This window comes from Lissotriton vulgaris, chromosome 10, assembly GCF_964263255.1.
Source record: "Lissotriton vulgaris chromosome 10, aLisVul1.2, whole genome shotgun sequence".
NCBI classification, from domain to species: domain Eukaryota; kingdom Metazoa; phylum Chordata; class Amphibia; order Caudata; family Salamandridae; genus Lissotriton; species Lissotriton vulgaris.
In genome coordinates, this window is record NC_141698.1 from 125780185 (window position 1) to 125805528 (window position 25344).

A 25344-nucleotide genomic window follows, 5' to 3' on the forward strand; every position below is an offset into this window, starting at 1 on the left:
AGCAGGCCCTGGGCTGTACTGGCCACTCATTTGAAATTTGTGAAGATAAAGTCTGGTTCCCCCCCGGCAGGTAATTTTGTAGCACTGAACTTGGCACACTGGGGTGCACCTTGCTACTAGCGATTTTGTCGGTTAAGCGTTCTATGGCAGAGTCCTAACCCACCTGGTTCTGGGCGATAAAACCGGCTTCCGCCTGCAGGGCTTCCTGTGTGGTTTGTACCTCCACCACCACTGGAGGTGCTGTTGTCCTTCAGCCAGCTGCTTCATCGTGTCGTCCAGGCTGATTGTCTGGATCATGCTGTTTTTCTTGGTCGGTAGGGTGAGGGCGAGATATCCCACCTCTAACACCACTTGTCACAGGAAAACAAACCACGGGAGACAACTGTGATTGCGTAAAGGGTGTTTAATTGTTGGACTGGTCACTATATCGATCAACAAGAGGTAAGGGGATTACAGCATCAGTCCTTGGTCCCGGGGCCTCAGGGTTCCTTCTCGGTAAGGCTCCAGTTTGGTATGGTCCCTGGCATTGCTTCCCTCTTGGTAGAACCAAAAAACAAAAGGAAGAGGCTATTAGTGCTCTTGTGGTTGTCCCTTGCCACTAACACAGTAACAGATTTCCTCAGGGGTGTAGGGAGTGCTCAGGTCAGGGTTCTATGAGTCACTTCACACTGAGTGATAGTGGTAAGAAGGTGAAATAAAAAATAGAACTACACGACAGTGGGTTATGGGAAAGTGTGGGGTCCGTTCTAGTTCCCGGGTATCCCCATTCCGCCCAGGGGTCCTCTCTATCCTTAAACCTGGGTTCGATTATATCTCCTTTTTGCCTTCAGCTTGGGCCTCCTTATAGGCCTGTAAAATAGCTTGGGTAAAGGCCCACCTGCCCACGAGTCGCCTGGTTGTTTGAGCCACTTGCCTGGAGCTGTGGCTCCCTGACAGAGCCACGGCTGCCTCGATCGTAGTGCCTTCCTCAGGGGAAACGATCACCGCTGGTCCGATGTTGACTTTGTTCTGTGTCCTCTGCCCTCTCCTCCACGTCACTCACCTGCTCTGCCTCCTCCATGTCGCTCACCTGCTCCGTCTCCTCCGCCTACTCCTTGACAGGTTTTCCTGGTGTTGCTGCTCGTCCTCCTCCACTTCGACGATCAGCACATCTCCTCTCTCTGCTGTGGTTCAAGTCGAGATTGTTTCTGGCAACACATAAGGGGTGGGTCTCCGCCCTTCTGAGGATGCCAAGCACACCTCAGTGGTACCCCCGGGGCACCAGCAGTCATCATCCGAGGGTGCCCTATCACACATTCCAAACATATCAAACATGAAAAAGCTACTCCTCTCTGATCAGGAATTACAGCTTAAAAGTATATTAAAGAATTCCCAATATTGGCCTTTGAGAAGGGTAGGCCTCACAGTAGTGAAAAACAAAATAGGATGTTTGTCACTACCAGGTCATGCAAAACATAAAGGTACACATCCTACCTTTTTACTTACATAGCAACATGCTCTTAAGGTTTCTTAGGGCCTACCTTACATTTGACTTATATGCAATAACAGGGGAATTTAAGGCCTGGCAAGTAGTTTTAAATGGCAAGTCGAGGTGGCAGTAAACTGCAAGCACAGGTACTGCAGTGGCAGGCCTGAGACAGGTTTGAAAAGCTACTTCTGTGGGTGGCACAATCAGTGCTGCAGCCCACTAGTAGCATTTGAAGTACAGTCCCTGAGTACATGGTACACCACTTTACAAAGGAATTACCAGTACAACATATATGCAAATCAGGTATGCGTAAAATGTCACCATTGGTTAGCAGTGGTAATGTGTTTAAAGTCCTAAGGCCGACAAAAAAAAATCAAAAGATTCAAAAGGCAAACGGTTGAGGGAAAGACTTCCCTAAGGATGACAGGCCCAACACGCTCCACCCAACCCCCAGTGGAAGTGAGGAGATCTATCCAACTTCTAGGCAGTTCTGGTCACTAAGGTGGAAAAACCGGGAAGGACCATCAGCATTGATGTTTTCTACTCCGGGTCTGTTTTCCACCCTGAAAACCATAACTGTAGGGAAATGGACCACATCAACAATTTTGGATTCTCGTACCTAATTTGCATGAGCAATCTGAGGGCCTGTGGTCTGTCTGAATCAGGAAGTGAGTGCCAAACAGGTATGTCCTCAACTTCTTCAGTGCCCAGACTACAGCAACAGCTTCTCTCTCAACAGCACTCCACCTCTATTCCCTGCGGAGTAACCTCCTGGAGATAAAGGCTGCAGGTTGGCCTAGGCCCTCATTTAAGTTGGGATAGTGCTCCTCCTATGTCATGCCCTGAGGCATCTGCTTGATCAATAAACTCCTGGGAGATATCAGGGGCCTTGAGCACAGGAGCTGTGCACATGGGTTGCTTCAGGGAGTCAAATGCAGATTGACATGCCTCCGTCCAAATCACATTTCTGGGCTGCTTCTTCAAGGTCAACTCAATTAAGGGGTCAACAATAGTGCCCTATACATTGACAAGCCTCCTATAGTACCCTGTGAGGCCCAAGAATGCTCTGACCTCAGTCTGGTCTGAAAGTGTTGTAAGTTCTCCCTGGCCACCAGGTGTCCCAAGTACACCACAGACACCTGCTCTATCTGCCACTTACTTACCTTGATAGTTAGGCCTGCCTGTTGCAGAGCCTCAAGCACTTCCTGGAGCCGAAAAATGTGGTCTTTTCAGCTGCTACTGAAGACAATTATATCATCCAGATAAGCAGCAGAGAAGGCCTCCATACCAGCAAGGTCCTAGTTTGCCAGCCGCTGAAATGTGGCTGGGGGCTTTCTCTAATCCAAAAGGGCATCACTCTAAACAGGTAGTGGCCCTCTGGAGTGGAGAAGACAGACCTCTACTTTGCTCTCCTGTTAGGGTGATCTGCCAGTACCATGATGTAAGAACAAAGATACTTGGGTACTGGACAGCCCCTAACCTGTCAATGAGCTCATCTGCCCTGGAGATGTGATGAGCATCAGTCTTTGTCACAGAGATTAGTCCTCTATAATCCACACAGAAACTTGTTTCAGGTGTGGTGCCAGCTGGAGCAGCTTTTGGTACCAGAACCACAAGATTGGACCAGGGGCTACTGGAAGGTTCTATCACCCTCCAACTCCAGCATTTTGGACACTTCAATTTTAATGCTGGGCCTCACCTTATCTAACAACCTGTAAGATTTATTCTTAATAGAAAGATTGTTCTCTGTGTCCACATCATGGGTACACAGGTGGATAGTCCCAGGGATACGGGAGAAAAAAGAATAGTATTGCCCCAGCACTAGGTGGCAGTGTCTGTTGTTCAGGAGTTTGAGTGGGGGAAAGGATGTCTCCTTTTACAGGCTCATCCTTCTTCTTGAAGTCCAAGAGGTCAGGAAGTTTCACTCTCCTCTTCCTCGTCTCCATCAGTCACCAACAGCATGGTAAGTTCAGACATTTCAAAGTGTGGTTTGAGGCGATTTGCATGCAGCATGCTGTAGGGTTGCCTAGGGACCTTGAGGTCCACCAGCTATGTGGTCTCACTCTTTATTTCAGCCACCTCAGATGGTCTATTCTAGCAATCCTAGAATGCCCTTGGCTCTACCAGCTCCATCACTCACACTTTTTGACCAGGTTAAAATTCCACAGGGGTAGAATTTTTGTTATACTACTACTTCATGACTTGCTGGCTGGTTGACTTCAAGGTTATCGGAAGCTTGCTTCTATAACTTAACCAGCTGGCTTCTGAAGGCCAGCATGTAGCTCAATCCATTCCGGTATACCTTCCTGGGAGCTTGCTCTCCCTCCTTCTTTCACCAGAATCAGAGTTCCACTTACTGGGTGCCAAAACAACTGAAAGCTGAAACCCACTCCTCTCTGTGGCACTGCACAGTAAGCAAACACCAGGCATGATAAGAGGATATCCCACTTTTTCCGCAGGGCCTCAGGCAGGCCTTTGATTATGCCTTTCAGGGTCTTGTTGAACCTTTCAACAAGCCCATTGGTTTGTGGATGGTAAAAGGTGGTGTACATATATGTTAACCATAAAAAGAAAGGGAGGTCTCCTATTAAATCCAATTAGGGACAAGGAGAGAAATAATCAACAAAGAGTCACGTCCCTATGATTCCCGAGGGGGAAGAGAGGCATCAAAGTCCACTAACCACTCCGAAGGACACTTGTGCCACTGCAGTACATTATCAACTAGATTGCCAAGACAAAATACAAAAGTGTAATATATTTAAAAAACATTTTTTTACAATTTATTCAGTAAGATGCAATACAATATTGTGCACAAAAGTGCCATGTACAAGGTTTAAAGATGTATTAATACACCATTACATAATAAAACATAAGTGAGAAAACAGATTGTCGACGCAGCGTTTCGGTTTCACACCTTCTTCAGGACAGTTCTCTGATTAATAAAAGAAACATACAATTAGTATATTTGATCTTGGACTTCTTTTTAACAATATTTTCTATTTGGCAGTTCTATCATTCACAAGTTGTTTTCAAAACAGTATAACACTATACAAGGCAAACAAGTGGAGTTTGGTTACACAATGTAGTTTAGGATTTATATAGAACCAAGATGAATTCTTGGGTTTTTTTTTACGGCAGAACTCAACATATGAGTAAGCAATAAGTCACTTTCATACCTTATAAGTACGGGTTCCTATTACAAGCCTTTTCTTTACGTTTAGGCTATCTTCTACTTGGTAGGGTTCGTGTCCTTTAGAGTCATCAGGGTAAGGATCACTGTTTTGCTTTATCTTTTTTGGTTTCATTCAGCGAACTTGTTGTAGAGAGTCCTGATCTTGTGATGGAAGTAGGAGCCAAGTTTGTTGCAGAGGTCCTGGGAGGGAGGGACATCAGTGGATTTGCTGGGGCATTTGGTGAATTCTTGTATGATGCTGAAGAGTTCCTTAGAGTTACAGGAGTTGGAAAGGATTCTGTCCTGGATGAAGCTCTTCTTCGTGGTTCTGATGAGTTGGTGGTGTTCTATCATTTCGGTCTTGTAGGCGGTGCGTGCTTCCGAGGTTTCGCTGTTCCTCCAAGCTTTCTCGATTCGTCGGCACATGTGCTTGGATTCTCGGAGGTGAGTGGTGAACCATGTGGCTTTCTTTTTTTTTTATTTTTTTTATTTTTTTTGAAAACCTTTATTTCGACAGAGCAATACAAATACAGACCTACAACCACAGGGGCCGGTCAGTAACAGCTAGCATCGAGTTCCATAAGCAATACAAAGCTCGTCAGCCGGCAACCCGGGGGTCCGGCAGCGATAAAATTCACCCAGACGATATCCTTGTGATGGGAAGAGGATCAATGAAAGGTTTCTCATTTTTTATTTCTTTTAAAACAAACAAGACAACCTAATCCCGAGGTGATGTATAAAGGGTGTGCGACTGTCTCAAATAGCAGGGGTAGCGACTCAAGAAGACAACTATAAAAGGATATGAAAACATAGAGGGGGAATGAAGGGGTCAGGGTCAGACAACCAGGTGAAATACAGCCGGACATGGACGTATGGAATGTTCGGTCATGGGGACTGAGGGACAGCAGTCGTTTCTACGAAGGGGGGGTACAGATTGCTCCATGATACGAGTTCCATTGACCCCATATCCTTCTCCATTTCTTAGGTCGTCCACGGGCGATGTACACAGTTTTCTCTCGGAACATGCACCAGTCCATGTTGTCCTCCCAAGTGGAAACCAGGGGTGCCTGCGGAGACCCCCACAGCTGGGCGATGTCTCTTTTCGCAATCATGTTGCCGAGGGTGGCCCATTGAGTCTGCGCTATGCTATAGTCATTCGGCTCCCACACATTCAACAGACATCTCCTGGCCTCTGGCAGAAGCGAAACACCCGTGACTTCATCCATAACCTCATGCACTTGTTTCCAATACTCCACCACATCAGGACATTCCCACAAAATATGAAGAAAAGTAGCAAGCATACCACAGCCGTGCCTGCACAATCCATCCAGAGAATAACCCATAACATACACACGGTGTAGTATCTTCAATTGCACCAGTCGGAGACGCGCCGGGATCGCTACTTCCTTAGGAGAGGATATCGCGGCCTGCCAATCTTCATCGTCCAGCTCCAGCCCATCTCCAGTCCAGGAACCACGAAGCCGCACAAGAAGATCTGAGTGATTATTAATCAGCTTTTTATAAATGAGAGAGATGGTGCTGTGCGGGACATGCCCGTCAAGCACCCTGTCCTCCAAGGGAGAGGACTCTGGGATATCAGTACCAACAGGGAAGACGGATACAAGTGCGTGACAAACCTGCAAGTAGCAGAAGTGTTCCCTATCGCCCAGTCTATATTCTTGTTGGAGTTCCACAAAGGATTTGATCCTGTCCTTGACCCAGAGGTCTCCTACCTTGCTAATCCCTATAAGATCCCACTTGTCAAACCCCTTTGTTCTCCAAAGGCAGCCCAGTCTCTCATCCGCATAAAGCGGAGTGGCTCTGGACAGCCGATCTGTCCACCCCGTAGCAGCAGTCGCTGCGCCCCACACTCGTACCGCAACCCTGGTAGGCCTGGTTAAATATTTTCCCACTGACCTGGAGTACAGCGCCCTGTTATAATCTCCTCCCGGCGGCTGCCATCTATCCATCTCAAAAGCCGGGTTAGGGATCGGGCCGTACATTGCATGGTTGATGGCACTGAGCTGCGATGCCCAGTAATACCTTTTTATGTCAGGCAATGCTATACCACCGTCGAACCAGGGTAGGGTCAGTTTTGCCAACTCAATGCGAGGTCGCCCGCCCCATACCAGCTTCCTCTGGAGGCCTTCGATTTCCCGGAAGTAGCTTGCAGGCACCAGGTCAAGCGTGTTTTGAAGGGCATACAAAAAGCGAGGGAGGGACATCATTTTAAACAAGGCTGCTCTCCCAACCGGGGACAACGTCAGTCCGCACCATGCTGTAACGTCGGATCGAAGCCGGTGAAGTGGCGGGAGCAGATTCTTCTCATATCGTATGGCTGAGTCCAGGGAGATATAAATCCCTAAGTATTTAAAGCCGTCACGCGATACTGGTATCGAACAGAGACGGGGCAACAGTGGCTTTTCCGCGGTGAGCGGGTAGATACAGGATTTAGACCAATTGATGGCCAGACCCGAGTTTCTTCCAAAGGAACGCAATACGTCAAACAGCACTCCCAGGGACTTACGAGGGGAAGTGAGATATAACAGGATATCATCCGCGTATAGGGATATACGGTCCTCAAAATCAGAGGACCACCTAATGCCCTTTAACGACGGTTCCCACCTAAGCCACGCTGCCAGCGGCTCAAGAGCAAGCGCGGAAAGGAGCGGTGATAATGGACAACCCTGACGTGTGCCTCTGCCAAGGACGAAAGGCTCCGAAGCCCTACCGTTTACAACTACTTGGGCCATTGGCTGTTCGTAAAGGAGTTTGACCCAGCCGATAAAATGAGGTCCGAAGCAAATTTAGCAAGTGCCGCCCACAAATACGGCCATTCAATCGTGTCGAAGGCCATCGAGGCGTCCAACGAAACCAAGATGGCCGATTCGCGGAGCGACCCCGCCCTTGCAAGCACACCATGGTGGCGGCGTAAATTGAGAGCCGTATTCCGGTGAGTAATGAACCCGGACTGATCTGGGTGTATCAGATCACCAATAACCGTGATCAAACGATTCGACAGGAGTTTCGCCAAGATTTTGGGTTCAACGTTCAGGAGTGAAATCGGCCGGTAGGAAGAACACTGATCACGAGGCTTCCCATCTTTATGAATAGCTACAATAGAAGCCAATCTCTGATCTCGGGGAAAAAGCCCAAGATCGCGCGATTCCAGAAACATTTGGCGAAGGTGTGGCGCTATTTTATCCGGACACAGTTTATACAGCTCTATCGGGAGACCATTTGGACCAGAGGCCTTCCCTGAACGAAGGGAGCGAATAGCGAGCGCTATTTCATCAGTAGAAAAATCCACCTCCATAAGCTCCCTATCAGACTCCGAGAGGCTAGGCAACGCGATATCCCTAAGTAGCAAGTGTGAATCCTCCTCTGGCCTGTCGGAAACCGGCGCGTAAACCTTCTGAAAGTGCTGAGCAAACACCGCAACTATACCATCCGGGTCCATGACCCGTTCTTCGTCCTCACTCACCACAACAGGCACCACACGGTTCAGCCTTTCTCTCTTATCCAGCCACGCAATCAACTTCCCAGCCTTATCTCCGACATCGTACAAACACCCCTGTTGCTCGCGACTCATCATCCTCGCCGCATCCGTCACCAGCGCCTTGTAATCGGCTTGTTTAAGGGCCAAAACATGCAAACCCTCGGGTGTGACCTCAGATACCAACTCCTCTTCCAACGACGTAATTTCAGCCTCCAGTCTCACCACTTCCTCATTCTTACACTTTCTCGCGCTAGCAATCAGAGAAAGGGCTTGGACCCGGACAACAGTCTTAAAGGCCTCCCACAGGGAAACCGAAGAGGACACCGACCCAGCATTCTCCACAGAATAATGGTCTATACTCTTAACCACCTCAGCCCTTGTTTTCGGGTGACGTAGGTGCCAGGGGTTAATTGGGGCAACCCGGCCCCCGGCTTCTAATTGTACATCTATCGTAAGCCAGAGAGGAGAGTGATCCGAGATCCCCCGGGCAAGATGGCGAATTTCCCTCACGGAGACCATCTGCGCCGCTGGCAATAGGATATAATTGAGCCTAGAGAGACTCCTGTGTGCACCCGAATAGAAAGTATATTGTGCCTGCCCAGGGTGTAAGTGCCTCCAGCAAACTACGAAACCCAACGCATTCAGGAAATCACTCATCCATAACTGTGACCTCAAAAGACCGAGTTAAAATCCCCACCAACCACCATCATGCCCAATGGGAAATTCAGCACCACTCTACCCAGATCAGCAAATGTGATGGACTGTAAACCCGGCGGGACATACACAGAAAGAATCGAGATCGTCTTCCCCTCCCAGCGACCTGTAATGGCAGCGTACCGGCCTCTTTCATCTAACACAGTGTCGTCTATCTCCAAGGGGAGGGAACTTCTAACCAAGACACCCGCCCCCTCGATCCAGTAGTGAATCCTGAATGCGCCACCAAACGGTATCCCCTTCTGTTCATTGCCTGGCAAGCATTTCCTATAAGATGTGTCTCCTGCAGTAATACTACATCAGGTGAAAGACGTTTCAGATACTGTAAAACAATCCCCCACTTAATCCTGTCACCCAGACCGTTAACATTCCAACTCAGCACCCGTAGCCCCCTACCCCCCATTCCCAGAGCATGAGCTATGCCCCCCCCCCAAAGAAACAGACACAGTGATCGAAGTATGCAGCAACACAGACCCTCGGGATAAACAAATAAACAAGAAGCCCAGCCCCCGGAAAACCCGCAAAACACACACCCCCACCCTGCACCCCTGCGTTATACCCAAAAGCCACCCCAACTTACAGTGTGCCTGTCGCCCCATTGAACTAATCTACGGAAAGATAGAGAAAGACCCCTTAGAGGAGGAAGAATCCCGAGCCCCCCGCCCCCTAGCAGTCAACAGGTCATACACAAAATAATAATCAAACCCCCCTGAAAGTCTAGATAGATGGCCCGCCGGTAAGGGCTCACTCCACCCGTTCCTCCAGGCCACCTTCGGCTCCCGCCGACCGATCTTGTCCATCACGATGTGTCGGCAAAGTGTCGAGCCAGTCACTTGCAACCTCCGGGCGGTCAAAGAAGAGCACACGCTCCTCGTATTGGATCCTCAAGCGAGCCGGAAAGAGCATGGCATATTTCAGTCCCATGTCCCTGAGGCGCCTTTTAACACCAGTGAAGCTCATACGCTGTTTTTGCACCGCCTGCGTGAAGTCTGGGTAGAAGTTGATCAATGCATTATCAAATTTCGTAGGTCCGTTGGTACACGATGCTTGCAGGATAGCGTCCCTATCACGAAAGTTGAAAATCCTGGCAATAATAGGCCTCGGCGCGGCGCCCAGTTTAGGCATACCACCCGGGACTCTGTGAGCACGCTCCACAGTGAAAAAGTTGCTAGGTCCCTAAGGCGCGAGATGGTTCAGCACTAGATCCTCCACCAAAAGGTCCATGGAGAGCTCCGAGGAACTTTCCGGAACGCCAATAATACGAACGTTGTTACGCCTGGCACAGCTTTCAAAGTCGTCTAGCCGGCAGGCAAACAAGTCATTTGACGATCGGAGAGTACGACCCTCCGTCTGTAGATCCGATACATCCGTCGTGAGGCTTGCGGTCTTAATGTCCAGCGACTTGACCCGCTTGTTGGTTTTTGCAAGGTCCGTTCTAATAAGGTTGACTTCAATCGCAACCGTGTCTATTTTTGAAACCAGGGTCTCGTACTGCTGGCTCGTTGAAGTCTGAACTCCGGCAATGGCGCCCATGACATCCCGCAGTGTCAGGTCTTCCATCCCAGGAGAGCCATCTCCAGTCTCTTCCGAAACTTTGCCCACTCCACCAGGGGATCCCTTCGGGCGGGCGAAGCGGTCGATAGTGTTAGACTGGGCTACACCTCCTCGGAATGTGCCCCTGCTGGCTCTCTTCTCACTATCCGACCTGCTCGCCATACCAGTTAGCGAACCCAGCCGGGCCGCTCGAGATCTGGTGAGAATGGCTCCCCAAAACACCAACCAACAAAGGCAGGGATGAGGGCAAGAGAAGAGAGACGCAGGGCAAGCAGCAGGGCGAGGTCAACAGTCGCAGCAGACAGTGAATCCCAGTGGATGATGAACCAAAAGCGAAACCGAAAGTACCACAGGGGCGACAGATGGATCTCAAAGGCCGCTGTTGTTCAATTGCCACCTGGGTACTTCAGAGACTCAAGGCCGGGGAGGTCTGTCGGTGAAGGCCACAAAGTTCAAAGGCGCAGAGAGTCCGGTTCCCAGCGGCCAAATCAATTTCTGAAAAACGATATTATGTCAGCAGGGCATCAGCTAACATAACCCGTCGTCCAAATCAGGATATTTGGCAGGATAGATGCAGGAGGCGGAAAGGGTCTCGGGAGCCCTGTGCTCACGTGTCCATCTTGGATCTGCGCGTCGCTCCTCCCTTTTTTGCCATGTGGCTTTCTTGGTGCGTTGTCTGTCAAAGTTCTTGGTAGCAAAGAACCAAAAAACGTGATTTCAGGGATGTAGGTGATGAAAGCCGCTGTAGAACCCACATCTTTGGCCCAGAGCTTGGACGGGCCACCAGTGTCAAAGATAGGACCGACACAATACAGAGTACAGCTGCAGCAAAGTCTTTTTTGTCCCTAAGAATTCAGAAAACAGGAGGCAAGGCCTTGGAGATCCCTCGGAGGTAAGGCAGAGTCCTCCTAGCAGAGTCAGGGAGTAGCAGGCAGCAGGGCAACAAGCAGAAAAGCAGTCCTTCCAGAAAAGAAGTCCAGCTGTGACCTTTAAGCAGCAAAGCAATCCCTCTGACTGAGGTTCAGTTCAAGATCCAGAAGTGTCAGCTTTGTGGTAGTCAGGCACCCAGTATCTATACTCAAAGGTACCATTGATGTAGGGGGTGACTTTTAAGACCTTTCTGAAGTGCACAAGGATCCCTTTCATCACAATCCTGTCAGCCAGGCTAACCCTGGGAGGTAAATCAGGGATTTGTGTGAGGACAGGACACAGCCTATTCAGAGATAAGTGGGATCCATCGCTCCTCCTTCCTACCCACGAAGCACCATCAGTATTCAGATGGGGCTTACCTTCCTGTGTTTGTGGCTGTCTAGAAGGAATGTACAAAGTGTAGCTGACACTCAAATCAGATGTGTATTAGGGCTAGGCTGTCAGGCACAAAGAGCACTAAGTACAAAGAAATGTCCACTTTCTAAAAGTGCCATTTCTAAAACAGTAGTGTTAAATCCAACTTAACCAGTAAGGAGGATTTATCATTATCATTCCAAACACATCAAAGATGAAAAAGCTACTCCTGATCAGGAATTGCAGCTTAAAAGTATATTAAGGGATTCCCAATGCTGGCCTATAAGAGAGGTAGGCCTTGCAGTAGTGAAAAACAAAATAGGCTGTTTGTCACTACCAGCACATGCAAAACATAAAGGTACATGTCCTATCTTTTACTTACATAGCACCCTGCCCTTAGGGTCTCTTAGGGCCTACATTAGGGCTGACTTATATGTAATAAAGGGGGAGTTTAAGGCCTGACAATAGGTGCAGTAAACTACACACACAGGCATCCCACTGCAGTGGCAGGCCTGAGACAGGTTTGAAAGGCTACTTCTGTAGGTGGCAAAAATCAGTGCTGCCCACTAGTAGCATTTGAAGTAAAAGCCATGGGTATATGATATTCCACTTTACAAGGGACTTACCAGTACAACAAACATTCCAATCAGGTATACACCAATGTTATCGGGTTTAGGGAAGAAGCACAAGCACCTTAGCACTGTTTAGCAGTAGTAAAGTGCTCAGAGTCCTAAGGTCAACTAAAAGAATCAGCAAAAATGAGAGGGTAATGGAAAAAGGTTGGAGGAAAGGCCACCCTAAGGATCACAGGTCTAACATGTGTCTTGTGGCACTCTTTCAGAAGCTATTATCGTGGGTGTTCCACTACACCCTTGAATGCAGCTCGGCTTCTCACATATCTGAGTTATGCTAAATCCTTGAAATGTTTTAATGGTTCCCTTCCTCTTAGATCATAGGAGCTCATAAATATCACAGTTAACGATTAGCATCACAAAGTTGAGGGATGTTAGTTTTAACGTTAAAGCAATCAAATTCTGTGACAAAATAATGAAAGTTTGAAGAAAAACAAATAAAAGCCAGATGCCGTTAGTAGTACAGAAAAACAAAGAAAGAAGGATAGAGAAAGAAACATAGAAAAGGAAAAAAAACTGAAAGTGGGCTATAAGGAGAAGAGAGCAAGAAAAGAAGAAAGAAAAGGGAAGAAAAGGGAGAAAAAAGAAAAGGGAGAAAGGAATGAAAGATTGAATGGATATGAGAAGGAGAGAAGGATAGAAAGGATGATGAAATGAGGGCGGGGTGAAGAGAGGGTAAAATAAAGAAGGGATCGACATTAGACAAAAAGGAAAGGTTTATTAAAGAAAGGATGAGAGAGAAAAAGAGTGAATAGAAGAAAGGGAAACATAAAAGACAGAAATAAAGGACAAACTAAAGGAAGAAGAAGGAATGAATGGAATAGGTAGGAGAAGGAAAAGAAAACTAAATGGATGGATGAAGGGAGGGAGGGGGGAACTAAGCTAAATGAAAGGAAGGGAAAATTAAAGCAGGGAGGATGGGAGAAAGAAAGCAAGAAAAAAATAGGGAGGAGGAAAGGGAAAATGTAAATCATATGAAGATGGAAAGAAAGGTGGAAAAGAAGGAAAGACAGGAAGAAATGTGAGAGACAGTGACTAATTTTTGTTTATTTATGACATGACATGATAGGTATTTCCTGTCTCCACACACAAAAATTCTGAGGCCCTGATTACATGTTTATTGGAGGAATAAGTGCTCTCTATCGCACCTGATAGGTAATGAAATCCTGGGGTGCATTATTTATCAGGTGTGTGGAATAGGACCTGTTATGCGTTTCTGAGGAATAATGTACCATTGTAGTTCTCACCACACCAAATCTGCATGGTACGGTACATACTTTACACATTTCCCCTGTTAAATTCCAGTAGATTTGACTTGCTGAAAATTTTAAAAAGATATTGAATCCACTTGGTAATTACCGGGTGTGGTAAATATCACTTAACTCATAATTCCGACTCCGCTGCAAATAGGGGTTTACATAGGAGTTGGAAAACACTGACCCACTTTGAACCAGGGCCTAAGTCAAGTTATAAAAGGGTAGTAAGGAGGAGAGAGAGGTAAATGGAAGGATAGAAGAAAGAAGAAGGAAAGGTCAGATGGAAAGAAAGAGAAAAGGATGAAAGGCAAGAAAGAAAAAACTATCAATGAAAATAGACATGAAGGGAGGTAGAAGGAAAAAAAGGGGGAATTAGAACAAATTAAGAGGAGGCTGAAAGATAGAAGTGAAGAAAGAAATGCAGGAAGGAATAAAGACAAAGGGGTGATAAGGAAAAAGGGAATGAAAAAGCGGGAATAAATGGAAAGAGGAAGGAGAGGAAAAACTAAGTAAATTAAAGGGAGAAAAATGAAAAATAATGTAAGATGGCAAATACATTAGGAGAGAAGAAAGAAAGAGAGAAGGTAAGAAGAAAGAAAAAGTTATTAGTAATAAAGTAAGAATCTATTTGAGGCCAAAGATTGAGGCTCACCTTCTAGCCAAATGTTTCAGATATTGCTGTCGTAGTCAAATGCATTATCAAACACTTATCAAGCCAGAGGCATCCAGGGCTGCCCATAAAGAAACCACAGATAACCAAGGTATATTAGTGGACATCAAAATAGGGCAGTTATAACAAACAGCTCTTGCTTTTTCGTTAATGACTGTACCAAGTGAAATATTGGAGCGTGATACCTGATCATAAACTAAGATTGAAACGTTTATTGTCACTTGCGTAGATGCCATACCTTGATACGCCTAGTATTGCTGTACAATTAATAATATCCTTAACAAGCTAGCTAAATGGCTAGAGACTGCACATATGTGTATAGGATTTGTTTTACTGATAGGATACTGTGTATCTTTCCTTCTATTCCCAGAACCGAGTGGATTTGTTGCAATTGATGGTTGATTCTCAGACAGAAGACATTTCAGCATCCAATGGCATACATCATGGATACAAAGGTAATACCCTAGAATACAACCAATCATTACGTGGGCTTTAATGTCTAAGACGGTCATGGAGAATAGCAGGGCTGACAAGTAGAGTAAGTGAGTTATTTGTTCTTTAAATATTTATAACATACATCATAACACCATAAAAAGCATATTTTAATGCTCAAAACTTTAAAAAAGGACATAGAACGGTTGAAGAATAAAAACACACTTATAATATAAGAGATGCAATTAACAAAAAAGGTGAAAGTTGGACAGTTGTTACATTAGAGAAAATGGGCCTTCATTTGAGATTTAAAAGCACCAATGGAGGTCTCATCCTTAAATTCTCTTGAGCTTGAGTTCCACAGCTTAACTCTAGCCTTCTTATAGTATATGCATTCTAAACAAGATTTAAAATCTCTGGCTGAAGGCAATTTCCAAATCCAGGTTTCAATGTGGGCCCTGATGGGGAACATATTTAGGTTTGGACAACATTCATTACCTTTACGACCTCAGGACGTCAATTCTTCAAAAAAGTATACATGAGTGGGCTTTGGATCAGTTCCCTACAGCCACTGCCCTTCCTGTAGATATCATGCTTTGAATTGCTTGGTCAGGCTATCCATGAAGCCCATGTCTTTTAAGGGCTGTTACATTAACTTATTTGTGTTGCCATTTGGTTTTGTGGATGGGACATCAGGTAGTCCTTTAGTTAGATTGCAGATGCAACATGATGTGTAGCTTGTAATAGAGAGAGACAGTTTGTTTTTCATGTAGGTACTTGGCTGACATAATGACACTGCATAAATCAACACACCATAACAAGGCATAGCTGAGCATGGCACAAAATAACAGATCATAGGATAACAGCAAAGTACAACACAATCAACCCAAATATAAAAATCATGGCATAACATACCGTATCAATACACAGCATAACACTCCATGAAACAAACCATCACCACACACCATAATGCAACAGAGGACAGCATTACTCAACATAATACAATATGTAAAATCATAACACAGCAGTATGACACAATGCAACACTAGATAACATAAACCATAAAGTGGGGGATGTGGCCAGAAACATGACAGACAAGACAAGAATGGCCTAAACTGCAAACCCTGCCCATAAAATCTGGGCAAAGTTGGCCAACTGCGAGAGGAGCTTGGGGCCTTTGTGCTGAAAAACAACATGACACAAGTGAAATCACTGTAGGAGGCAGCACAGAACAGGAAAAGAAGGAAGCATGAAGCAAGCTCAAGAAGGCATCAATACAAGATGGTGCCCACGCAACAGTCATGGAGTGATTCGCACAGGGACATGCAAGGGGCAGCATGAAGCAGTGAAATGTAGTCGATTCGGAGCAGTGAGGGAATTCTCCACACTGGTGGTGCTATAATTTGTGGGCTGTGCGTCTCCCTGCACTCGCATGAAGGGAAGAGAGAGAAGGCAGCCCCAATGTATGGATCCGGTGTAGTGGGGGTTCCCAGGTGGCATTAAGAAGGTGTGTGTCCCCGAGTGCACCAACGTAGAAGGGTGGAAACACTAAGTGTGGTTAACTAAGTATAAGTAAAGTAAGTAAGTAACCATCTTATAGAGCGCATGTATGCCAGAGAATCTTAGTGCTAATGGTTCCAAAATTGAGACATATTCTTTCCTTAGTATGACTAAAAAATAGCCGGGTTTTAAGCTGCATTCTGAAAGAAAATAGATTAGATTTTGATCAAAGGTACAATGGCATAGAATTCCAAAGCTTGCCAGCTAGGAAGGAGAAACCTCTACCCCATCTCTTTTTCATGATTATTTTTACTGTAACTAGTCTTGCCGTGCCGGACCTCAAATTCCTTCCAGGGACACACCATTCAATGATCTTCTTAAAGTAGCCTGGGCCACTACTGTGCTCATCTTTATGAACTACGGTACAAAAGGGGGTGGTGATGGACGGAGCATCTGAATCAATAAAACACTCACACCCAGTCAAAAGATCTGGGTTTAATCCATCACCGTTCTTTAGCCCACTCTGCCACCCCAGTTCAGACAAGGCTATATGCAAATCAGTCTGACCCTGTGCCTCATGGCAAAAGTCCAGCCCGAACTGCCAAGCCATGTCTTCCCTGGACCAGAAACAAGCTTCCGAGGACCGGTTTCTGGCATTCCAGCCGTCTTCAGCCCGGCTTGTTTGAATCCAGTGGCAAAGTGAGGAAGGGACTCACGTCTGAGCATACCCTGCCACACTTATGGCGGCCAAAAGCGGTACAAAAGGGGGTGGTTATAGACGGAGCATCCAAATCAATCAAACACTCACACCCACACCCAGTCAAAAGATCTGGGGTTAATCCATCACCGTTCTTTAGCCCACTCTGCCACCCCAGTTCAGACCTGGCTATATGCAAATCAGTCTGGCCCTGTGCCTCATGGGAACAGTCCAGCCCGAACTGCCAAGCCATGTCTTCCCTGGACCGGAAACAAGCTTCCGAGGACCGGTTTCTGGCATTCCAGCCGTCTTCAGCCCGGCTTGCTTGAATCCAGTGGCAAAGTGAGGAAGGGACTCACATCTGAGCATACCCTGCCACACTTATGGCGGCCAAAAGCGGTACAAAAGGGGGTGGTGATGGACGGAGCATCTGAATCAATCAAACACTCACACCCAGTCAAAAGATCTGGGTTTAATCCATCACCGTTCTTTAGCCCACTCTGCCACCCCAGTTCAGACATGGCTATATGCAAATCAGTCTGATGGATTAAACCCAGATCTTTTGACTGGGTGTGAGTGTTTGATTGATTCGGATGCTCCGTCCATCACCACCCCCTTTTGTACCGCTTTTGGCCGCCATAAGTGTGGCAGGGTATGCTCAGACGTGAGTCCCTTGCTCACTTTGCCACTGGATTCAAGCAAGCCGGGCCGAAGACGGCTGGAATGCCAGAAACCGGTCCTTGGAAGCTTGTTTCCGGTCCAGGGAAGACATGGCTTGGCAATTCGGGCTGGACTGTTCCCATGAGGCACAGGTTCAGACTGATTTGCATATAGCCATGTCTGAACTGGGGTGGCAGAGTGGGCTAAAGAACGGTGATGGATTAAACCCAGATCTTTTGACTGGGTGTGAGTGTTTGATTGATTTGGATGCTCCGTCCATCACCTCCCCTTTTGTACATCTTTATGAACTAGGCACAAGGCCTTGCATTTAATTCTGGAACTTACCAGGAGCCAATGCAGGTCCCTAATTCCTTTGGCGATGGAAGCAACTGGGTACCCAGTATAGTGCATTACAATAATCTATGCCCGACTATCACAATCTTCTGCATTTCAGTAGGGATGAAAGGAAATACTTTCCGGGGTACCCTAAGAAGGAAAAAAACAGGACTGGATAACCTGGTTGACCTGACCTGAAAACAGCAATTGTTTATCAAATAGAACCCCAAGGTTTTTTGCTTTCTGCACAGGCAAGGAAGCCGTCCAAGGTTACCCGACCACTAGGACCTGTTTCAAAAAGAGATAACAGCACCAAAGATAATCAGCTCTATCTTATCTGAATTCAATTGCAAACAATTTTCCTGCATCAAGGTGGACGATAAATATGAGCCGTATGGCACCCCAAATGGAATTGAGAACTACTCTGAAGAAAAGTGACCAAAATAAATCATTCATTCTCTCCCTAAAAGGACTGGCCTAAGGATGGTAGGGGCTTTGCCCCTTATCCCAATACTGTCTAGCCTACTGATGAGTACGCTATGATTCACCATATCGAAAGCAGCTGCGAGAACGAGAAAAATTAGAGTAGCCCTACCTCCCTGATCACCTGATTGCGAATCTCTTCCATCGCTATCAACATTCTGTGCAGTGTTGGGATCTGAAGCCCTGTTGGAAGGCATCCAAGACACTGTTTGAATTCAGAAAAGTTTGAGTTTCTCATTAAGCACAATCTCCAGAATTCTTTGCAGGTCGGGGGGCATTGATATGGGTCGATAATTTTTTACCTCATTTGGGTCCAATGATTTTTTTTCAGTAATGGGCGTATTATCGTTTTTTTTCCAAGCTGTAGGATATATTCCATAAACCAGTACTTTATTTAGAAGAACAACAAGCTGGCTGGAAATTGTGCTTGATACCATGTGCAGTACATAAAGCGGACAAGGGTCCAATGGAGACCCTGATTTCATTGTCTCCAAAAGATAGTTACTCTATCCTCTTTCAAAACCACAAAACTATCTAATATGCTCCTATTGGCTTCCATAGATTTGTGGGAAGGTACCGTCACTACAGGAATATTCTCTACACTATCTATTTGATCCGTCCCATGTCTAGGGGAGAATTCCTTATATACATCGTAGACCGTAGCTTGAAAGAACTTCGCCAACTTAGAGCAAAAAACTTGTGATGGAATAATAGTCTGAGTTTTGTTACATTTTAAAAGCAAATTAATCATTTTAATTCACTCCATGAATCCTTGGCTGCACTTATTTTTCGTGCAAAACACTTAGATTTTCCTACCACTATCAAAGCTTTGTACTCCTCAATTATTGATTTATATTTTTCTCTTTTGACCTCCTGATATTCCTTCCTCCACCTATTCTCCTGGGCCCTGCATTTTTTATTCAATTTTTCAAGAAAACCAGGGTGCAAGGTATTAAATGGCTGATGGCGACAGGGTGTGGCCAAGACAGTGAAAAGTGGTGTTTTCGCTACAGCACAGGTGGACTGGTACAGTTTAGGCAGATTGCCCAGACGAGTACTGGTGAGCAGTAAAGAAGGGTATTTCTCCACCAACCCCAAAATTCACCCACAAGTGACCATGAACTAAAGTAAGTAGTAGAGAAAAGATTTGCAACCCATATTGTAGCCACTAATGTGACCCACGGTTAGGACCAATAAACACTTCACGTGCTAACAGTCGGAACCAGTGAGTCATCAGGGAACGACAAAATAGAGTAAACAACCTGTGTTTGGAACAGTGGTTAAACTCAAGAGCACAGGGCAAACTGTGGTAGTGGCATCACTGATGTCTGAGTCCAGTGCCAAAGGAGGACTAGTAGCAGAAGCAGATAAACAGGGTAGCATCATCTGACCCAACAGACAGCCTGGATAGCAGATTGAGCAGTGCATGGATCGCAAACTGTCCTTGAATTCAAAATCGGCACAGTAGCCATAGATATAGGATCGCTGTGGTCCAACCAAAAGGAATATGGGCTGACAGACATTGCTGTGCGAAGTCTGAAATTTCTGAAATCAGCAAAAATAGGTTGGTTACTAGAAAGTGTACGAGACTTAGAATTTCACGCAGAAAATACAGAAGGAAGAGCTTGCAGAAGTAGCAGTAGAATAGTTGGACTCCAAGAGCATGCAGAGGGTTGGGACAAAGCTGCCTACCTGGAAAAGTAGCTGCCAATGGTGGTTGTGCTTTAGGGTCTCTCTAGATTCTTTGTGATTGAGAGGGTTTGTAAAGCACTGGTCCTGCTAAGTGCCCCCTAACACACCCATCCATCGAATGCAAAGCTCCTGAACTATAATGACCAGGATATTATCCTGCAGAATGATGCCCACTCATGCTGCACACAGCTCCTACAAAGTGGACAATGCTACTGTTTCTCTATTTCCAGATTACCTGACAGCAGTGGTAGTACAAAGGTGGTATTTCATAGAAGTGAAAAGGAAGCTCTGAAAAGCTTTGCTACATGCTGTTAAACTAGGTGAAGTTAAAGGTGATACATGAGGGCTGTGCCCGATTCTTCATACAGGTCAGCCATCTTGGATTGGCTAGAAGAGAAGAATATCTCAACTGCAAAAGAAGAGACTGGCGAGAAACTAAAACAAGACATGCATCAAAGCCAGTAGGAGGACACAAGATATTGATGCCTAATTATGGCAGAATGTGTAGCAGCAGTGGCACTGGCAGATGCCCTGCCCTGTAAGAAGTTGAGTCAGTTGCATTATTCAGAATCATCACAGTAGGATAACTAAGACAAACCAACTGGACTGATCAGAGGGAACTGAGGTTAATTCATGACCTCAGACTATGTAATATGGTATGCACCGGTTACCACGCATTTTTTACAACGCAGTACCGTTAGCACGCTACTTTTACCACGCAGGTCGTTACAAAGAAATGCGCTGGGGGGCGCTCCAGGATAGTAAATACTTTAATTTACTATCCAACTCCTTTCCCTAGAGTCCACGGGGACTGGAGTTGGAATAGTAAATTAAATAATTTACTATCCAGCGCCCCTCCACGCAAGTCGTTGTAACGACTTGCGTGGTAAAAGTAGCGTGGTAACGGTACGCGTTGTAAAAGTACGCGTGATACCGTCATACATCCATGTAATATATAAACAAACCAACACACTAGAATGTAAAGGCTGACAACAATCATTTCTACAACGAAAATGGTGAATTTTTTTATGCCAGCTGATACTTGCTAAAGGACATGAATACTGAACGCTCTGGTGTTCCCTTGATCCTTACCAAATAGAACCACATAGGCACAGGTCTGAACAGAAATAGGAGGAACTTTCAGATTTAAGCCAATGTGTGAGTTTTTCTTTTTCTGTGTGTTCACTGTGAAGTATCCAGCAGTGGAGTGATCAGTGCTAACTGCGTAAACAGCAAGGTTCCAGCTTCCAGGTTGCCGAGTACTTGGCTCCAGCAAATTTAAGAATGCTAACCAACGATTGGAGGGAAGCACTAGAAAAGCCTGTAATGTGGAAGAGATAAGAGAAGCTAGTCATATGAGGCGTAAGAACAAAACCTCAGGGGCAGATGGTCTACCATTTCATTTCTATAACTCTCGGCAGTGTCCGAAACCCCTAGAACTATACAACAACTAGAGAGGGTAAATCTTTTTTGTTTCAATCTTTATTTCGATCTATTTAGATCATAAAAGAGTACAGCAATTTAAAACAATTTAAAACAGTGTCAGTATAAGAGGATTTAAGAACGATACAGTTGATCTGATTAAAATCAATTACAATACAATACGTTAGGGAGTCATAAAAAGCAATTCATTTATCTGTAACAGACTTGATGCAGCGGTTACGGGTATGCCACATTGCTGTTAAAAATGTTGCCACTGCAAACACAATTGGGGGGGGATAATTCTGTCTTTAACCCCTTCAATGCTCATGACGAGCTCAGCTCGTCATGAGGCACAGTGGAGCTGTGCTGATGACGAGCTGAGCTCGTCATGAACAAGGGGCTTTTAAATAATTCAGCACTGGAGGAAAATTGCTCTAGCAGCCAAGGTGTTAATATTCTGTAAGCTGGGAGGTAGTGCCTAAAACCGAGGTTTTTAAGAAGTGGGACAAGCCAGTACTTCCTAGGTCTTTGGTAACTTTGCAAAAGAATATAACATGCAGGTCATTTTCTCGGGGATTTGAGCATGCTGGGCACAGTGTTGAGGGCTGGGACTTAGCCCAGCGATCCGTAAATGCCCTGAGAGGTAGAGTGCCATATCGCCACTGCATAAATAATTTCCTGGTGATAACTGGGCTAATGCCATCAAGGACAGGCTCAAGGTGGAATGAGTCTTTAGATTTAGTGAACAAATTTGTTAAAGACCCCTCGCATGTGCTCTTGATTGAGACAAGTAGCTTGTGCTCATAGAAAATCCTTGAAAGAAATTTACGTGGGATCCTGCAGCATGCATTTCCTGTATCCAGCCATAGTTCTGGTCTTCCTAGTGTCTCACATGTTTGTTTGATATATCTCAGCCATTGGACTTGTGCAGCTTTAGGTAGGCGTAGGATCTCTTCGAGCTCAGCCCTATAATTTTAATAGTTCTGGCGTGCTCCAGATTCTACGCCAAAAAAGTATAGGTTTTAGTCCCAGCTCTTCTGTAATAGGTCTGAGACATAAGTCTAGTCTCAGCGGGAGCAGGGGGGTACTAGGAGGGAGGGCTGCCAGCTGCCTTATGAAGTTGTTCTCACTAATCTGCAAGTTCTGGGCAGTTGTATGACCCCATAATTCTCCACCATAGCTGACTGCCCCTCTTGCCTGCATTTTGTAGATTTGGAGGAGGGGACCAAAAGGCTTATAGGTCGACCTACTGCCATCCTAGAGATACCACCCGTTAACTGAACCAGTTTCATGTTAGCCTTGGTTCGGTGCGAGTCCCATGTCATATTCTGGTTGATGGTTACCCCCAAGTATTCGAAAGTGAGGACCCTCTCTAGTCTTGAAGGCCCTATGGTGGGATTCGGGCGAGTTGATGGGGGCGGGTTGAAGATCATGTATTTGGTTTTCAGTGCATTGATCTCCAGCCCTCGCTCCACACAAAAAATTGAGAACCCGTCCAAGACCCGTTGTATACCCATGGGGGACTTGGACAGCAGCAGGGTGTCGTCCGCGAACATGATGGCGGGTACCCTGCTGCCGGTGAGCTTGGGAGCGTCAATGTCGCTCAACCTGTTCAGATGGTCAATTACCCCATTGACAAAGAGGCAGAACAGGGTCGGTGCAAGCACACAGCCCTGTCTTACCCCTCTGTCAATGGGGAATCTTCCCGAGAGTGCCCCATCTCTACCACACCTGACCCGAGCAAAGTTCCCCTGGTGTAATCTTATCAGGATTGACAGAATATCAACCGGGATCCTTAACTCCGCTAAAACTGTCCATAATTTGTCTCTTGGCACTAAATCAAAGGCTGCACGCAAGTCTACGAAAACTGTGTACAAGCTGCCGCCCTCGATTGTCGCAGTCTTCCAAAACAAGAGATTCAGACGAAAGATCCGGTCCGTGGTTGAGACCCCCCTTCTGAACCCAGCCTGGTAGGGGCTCAAGATGGCAAATTCCTCAATCCAACTTTGTAGGCGATCAAGTATCAGCCTACCAAATATTTTCTGAGGAACATCGATGAGACTGATGGGCCTGTAGTTGGCTGGGAGCAGAGGCGATCCCTTCTTATATATGGGAACGATCTCTGCACCCAGCCAAGTACTGGGCACCTCCATACCCCTCAGAACTGCATTAAATATCATCACCAAGTAGGGTGCCCAAACATCAGGCTCCTGTTTGAATAAGTCGCCTGGTAAAACATCCAAACCAGGCGCCTTGCCTGATGTCAACCCTGAAATGGCTATTCGTACCTCCGCTTCTGTGAGTGGGTCCCCTTCTAGTGAGGCACTGGCGTTCAGTGGGGGGTTATTTGGGGCCCCATCAACAACCCTGTACAGGGACTGGAAATGGTCTTGCCAAGCCTTGGCTGAGATATTGGGTTCTATTGCGGATGTAACGACCACTATCACTTTTTCCTGTCGAGAAGAGAATTTCGGATACAGACTTGAATTAATGAGGGAAGCAGTAATTGTAGTTCTACCCAAGCAGAGTACAGACTTGTTAAACAAAGCATTGTATGAGACATTACCATTACTAAAAGCTGATTACACGATTTATGCACCCTGAACAGAATGTTTTTTATGCCAGGTCACAGACCTGCTTAAACTTTAGAAGACAGTTTCAAGTCCTAGCAGAGGTCATTGTAGCATATTCATTGGCCTCAGTGGTGACGCTTGACATAGAGAAGGCCTTTTAATTCCAGGGTTGAAAGTACCTGTAAATAGTCCTCTGGAAAAGGGGACTTGAACCTACAATTCCAACAAAGTTGGATCTAGATGCGGTATACAGACCCTGAGATCAGACTACGACAGTAAGTAGTATATTTAGGAGAATTGACAATAAAGAGGGGCATGAGAAAGGGATGCCCCCTTTCGCCAATCTGGTTTGTGCTGGCCCTAGAACACTTTCAGCGATATGGAATATTGAATGTATTAGATATAGTGGATGCCAGAATATGATATCTCTATATGAGTATGATATCATGCTATGTCTTAAGACCCAAGAAACACAGATGCTGAAAATAAAACACTTTTCCCACTGCATAGTACAGAAACAGTCAAACAGCAATAGGATGTTTCAGCCCCTTTAATGGCTGCACCCATGTCTTTCAGAGGCCCAGTGGTACAGATTTGACACACAGATACATATTCAATTGAGAGTAAAATCCTCAAAGCTTGTAAAGCACACTTTTGCCCAGAAAAGGGTGTCCTGATGCTAGATTACAAAAGATAGAAAACAGAGGGCCACATATATCAAACAATTTTGCATTCTCAAACGGTGCGAATTGGTAATTTCCGTCGTTTACGGATACAAAATAGCCTTTCAAGATGTATGAAAGGCTTTGTAGTTCCAATTGTAGGTAATCACCCCTAGAGGATGTGTTCTCTTTACATGTGCACATGTTTTGGGGGGTGCTTCAGGGGGCCCCGGACACCCTTGGTTTTGCCTTGCCTAATTTGCAATTACCAATTAGGTAATCACAAATTAGCTAATGCAAAACCATTCACACCTTTGGGCCTTTAGGCCCATCGGAACGAATGAAGTAGCATTATCTAATAGTGATTACCTGATTGTGAATCTTTAGAAATCACTATTTTGTTATATACCGTTTTGCATTCCTTAAATAGCAATTACCTAAAATTTGCAATTTAAGGAATGCAAAATAGAGTTTTGATACATGTGGCCGTCTGGTTAGCGGACGAGAGAGAGCTTTAGGAGAAATAAAAAGCCATGTTTTCAGCTTTGTCTAAATTGGGGAAAGTTGCTTTCGGGGCTAATATTGGGAGGGAACTCGGTCCATGTTTTTTGGGAGTAAGGTAGGAAAAGGCACAACCG

The 25344-nt window shown here is 45.8% G+C and overlaps 1 protein-coding gene across 1 annotated transcript in view; it reads left to right on the forward strand.

Moving 5' to 3' along the window:
• Positions 1–25344, forward strand: part of LOC147684823 (cytochrome P450 3A21-like) — a 247971-nt gene that overhangs the window by 149588 nt on the left and 73039 nt on the right. The window contains exon 9 of the mRNA XM_086940696.1: positions 14620–14704. Within this exon, the coding sequence (XP_086796822.1) occupies positions 14620–14704 (85 nt within the window). The remainder of the gene's footprint in view (positions 1–14619; positions 14705–25344) is intronic.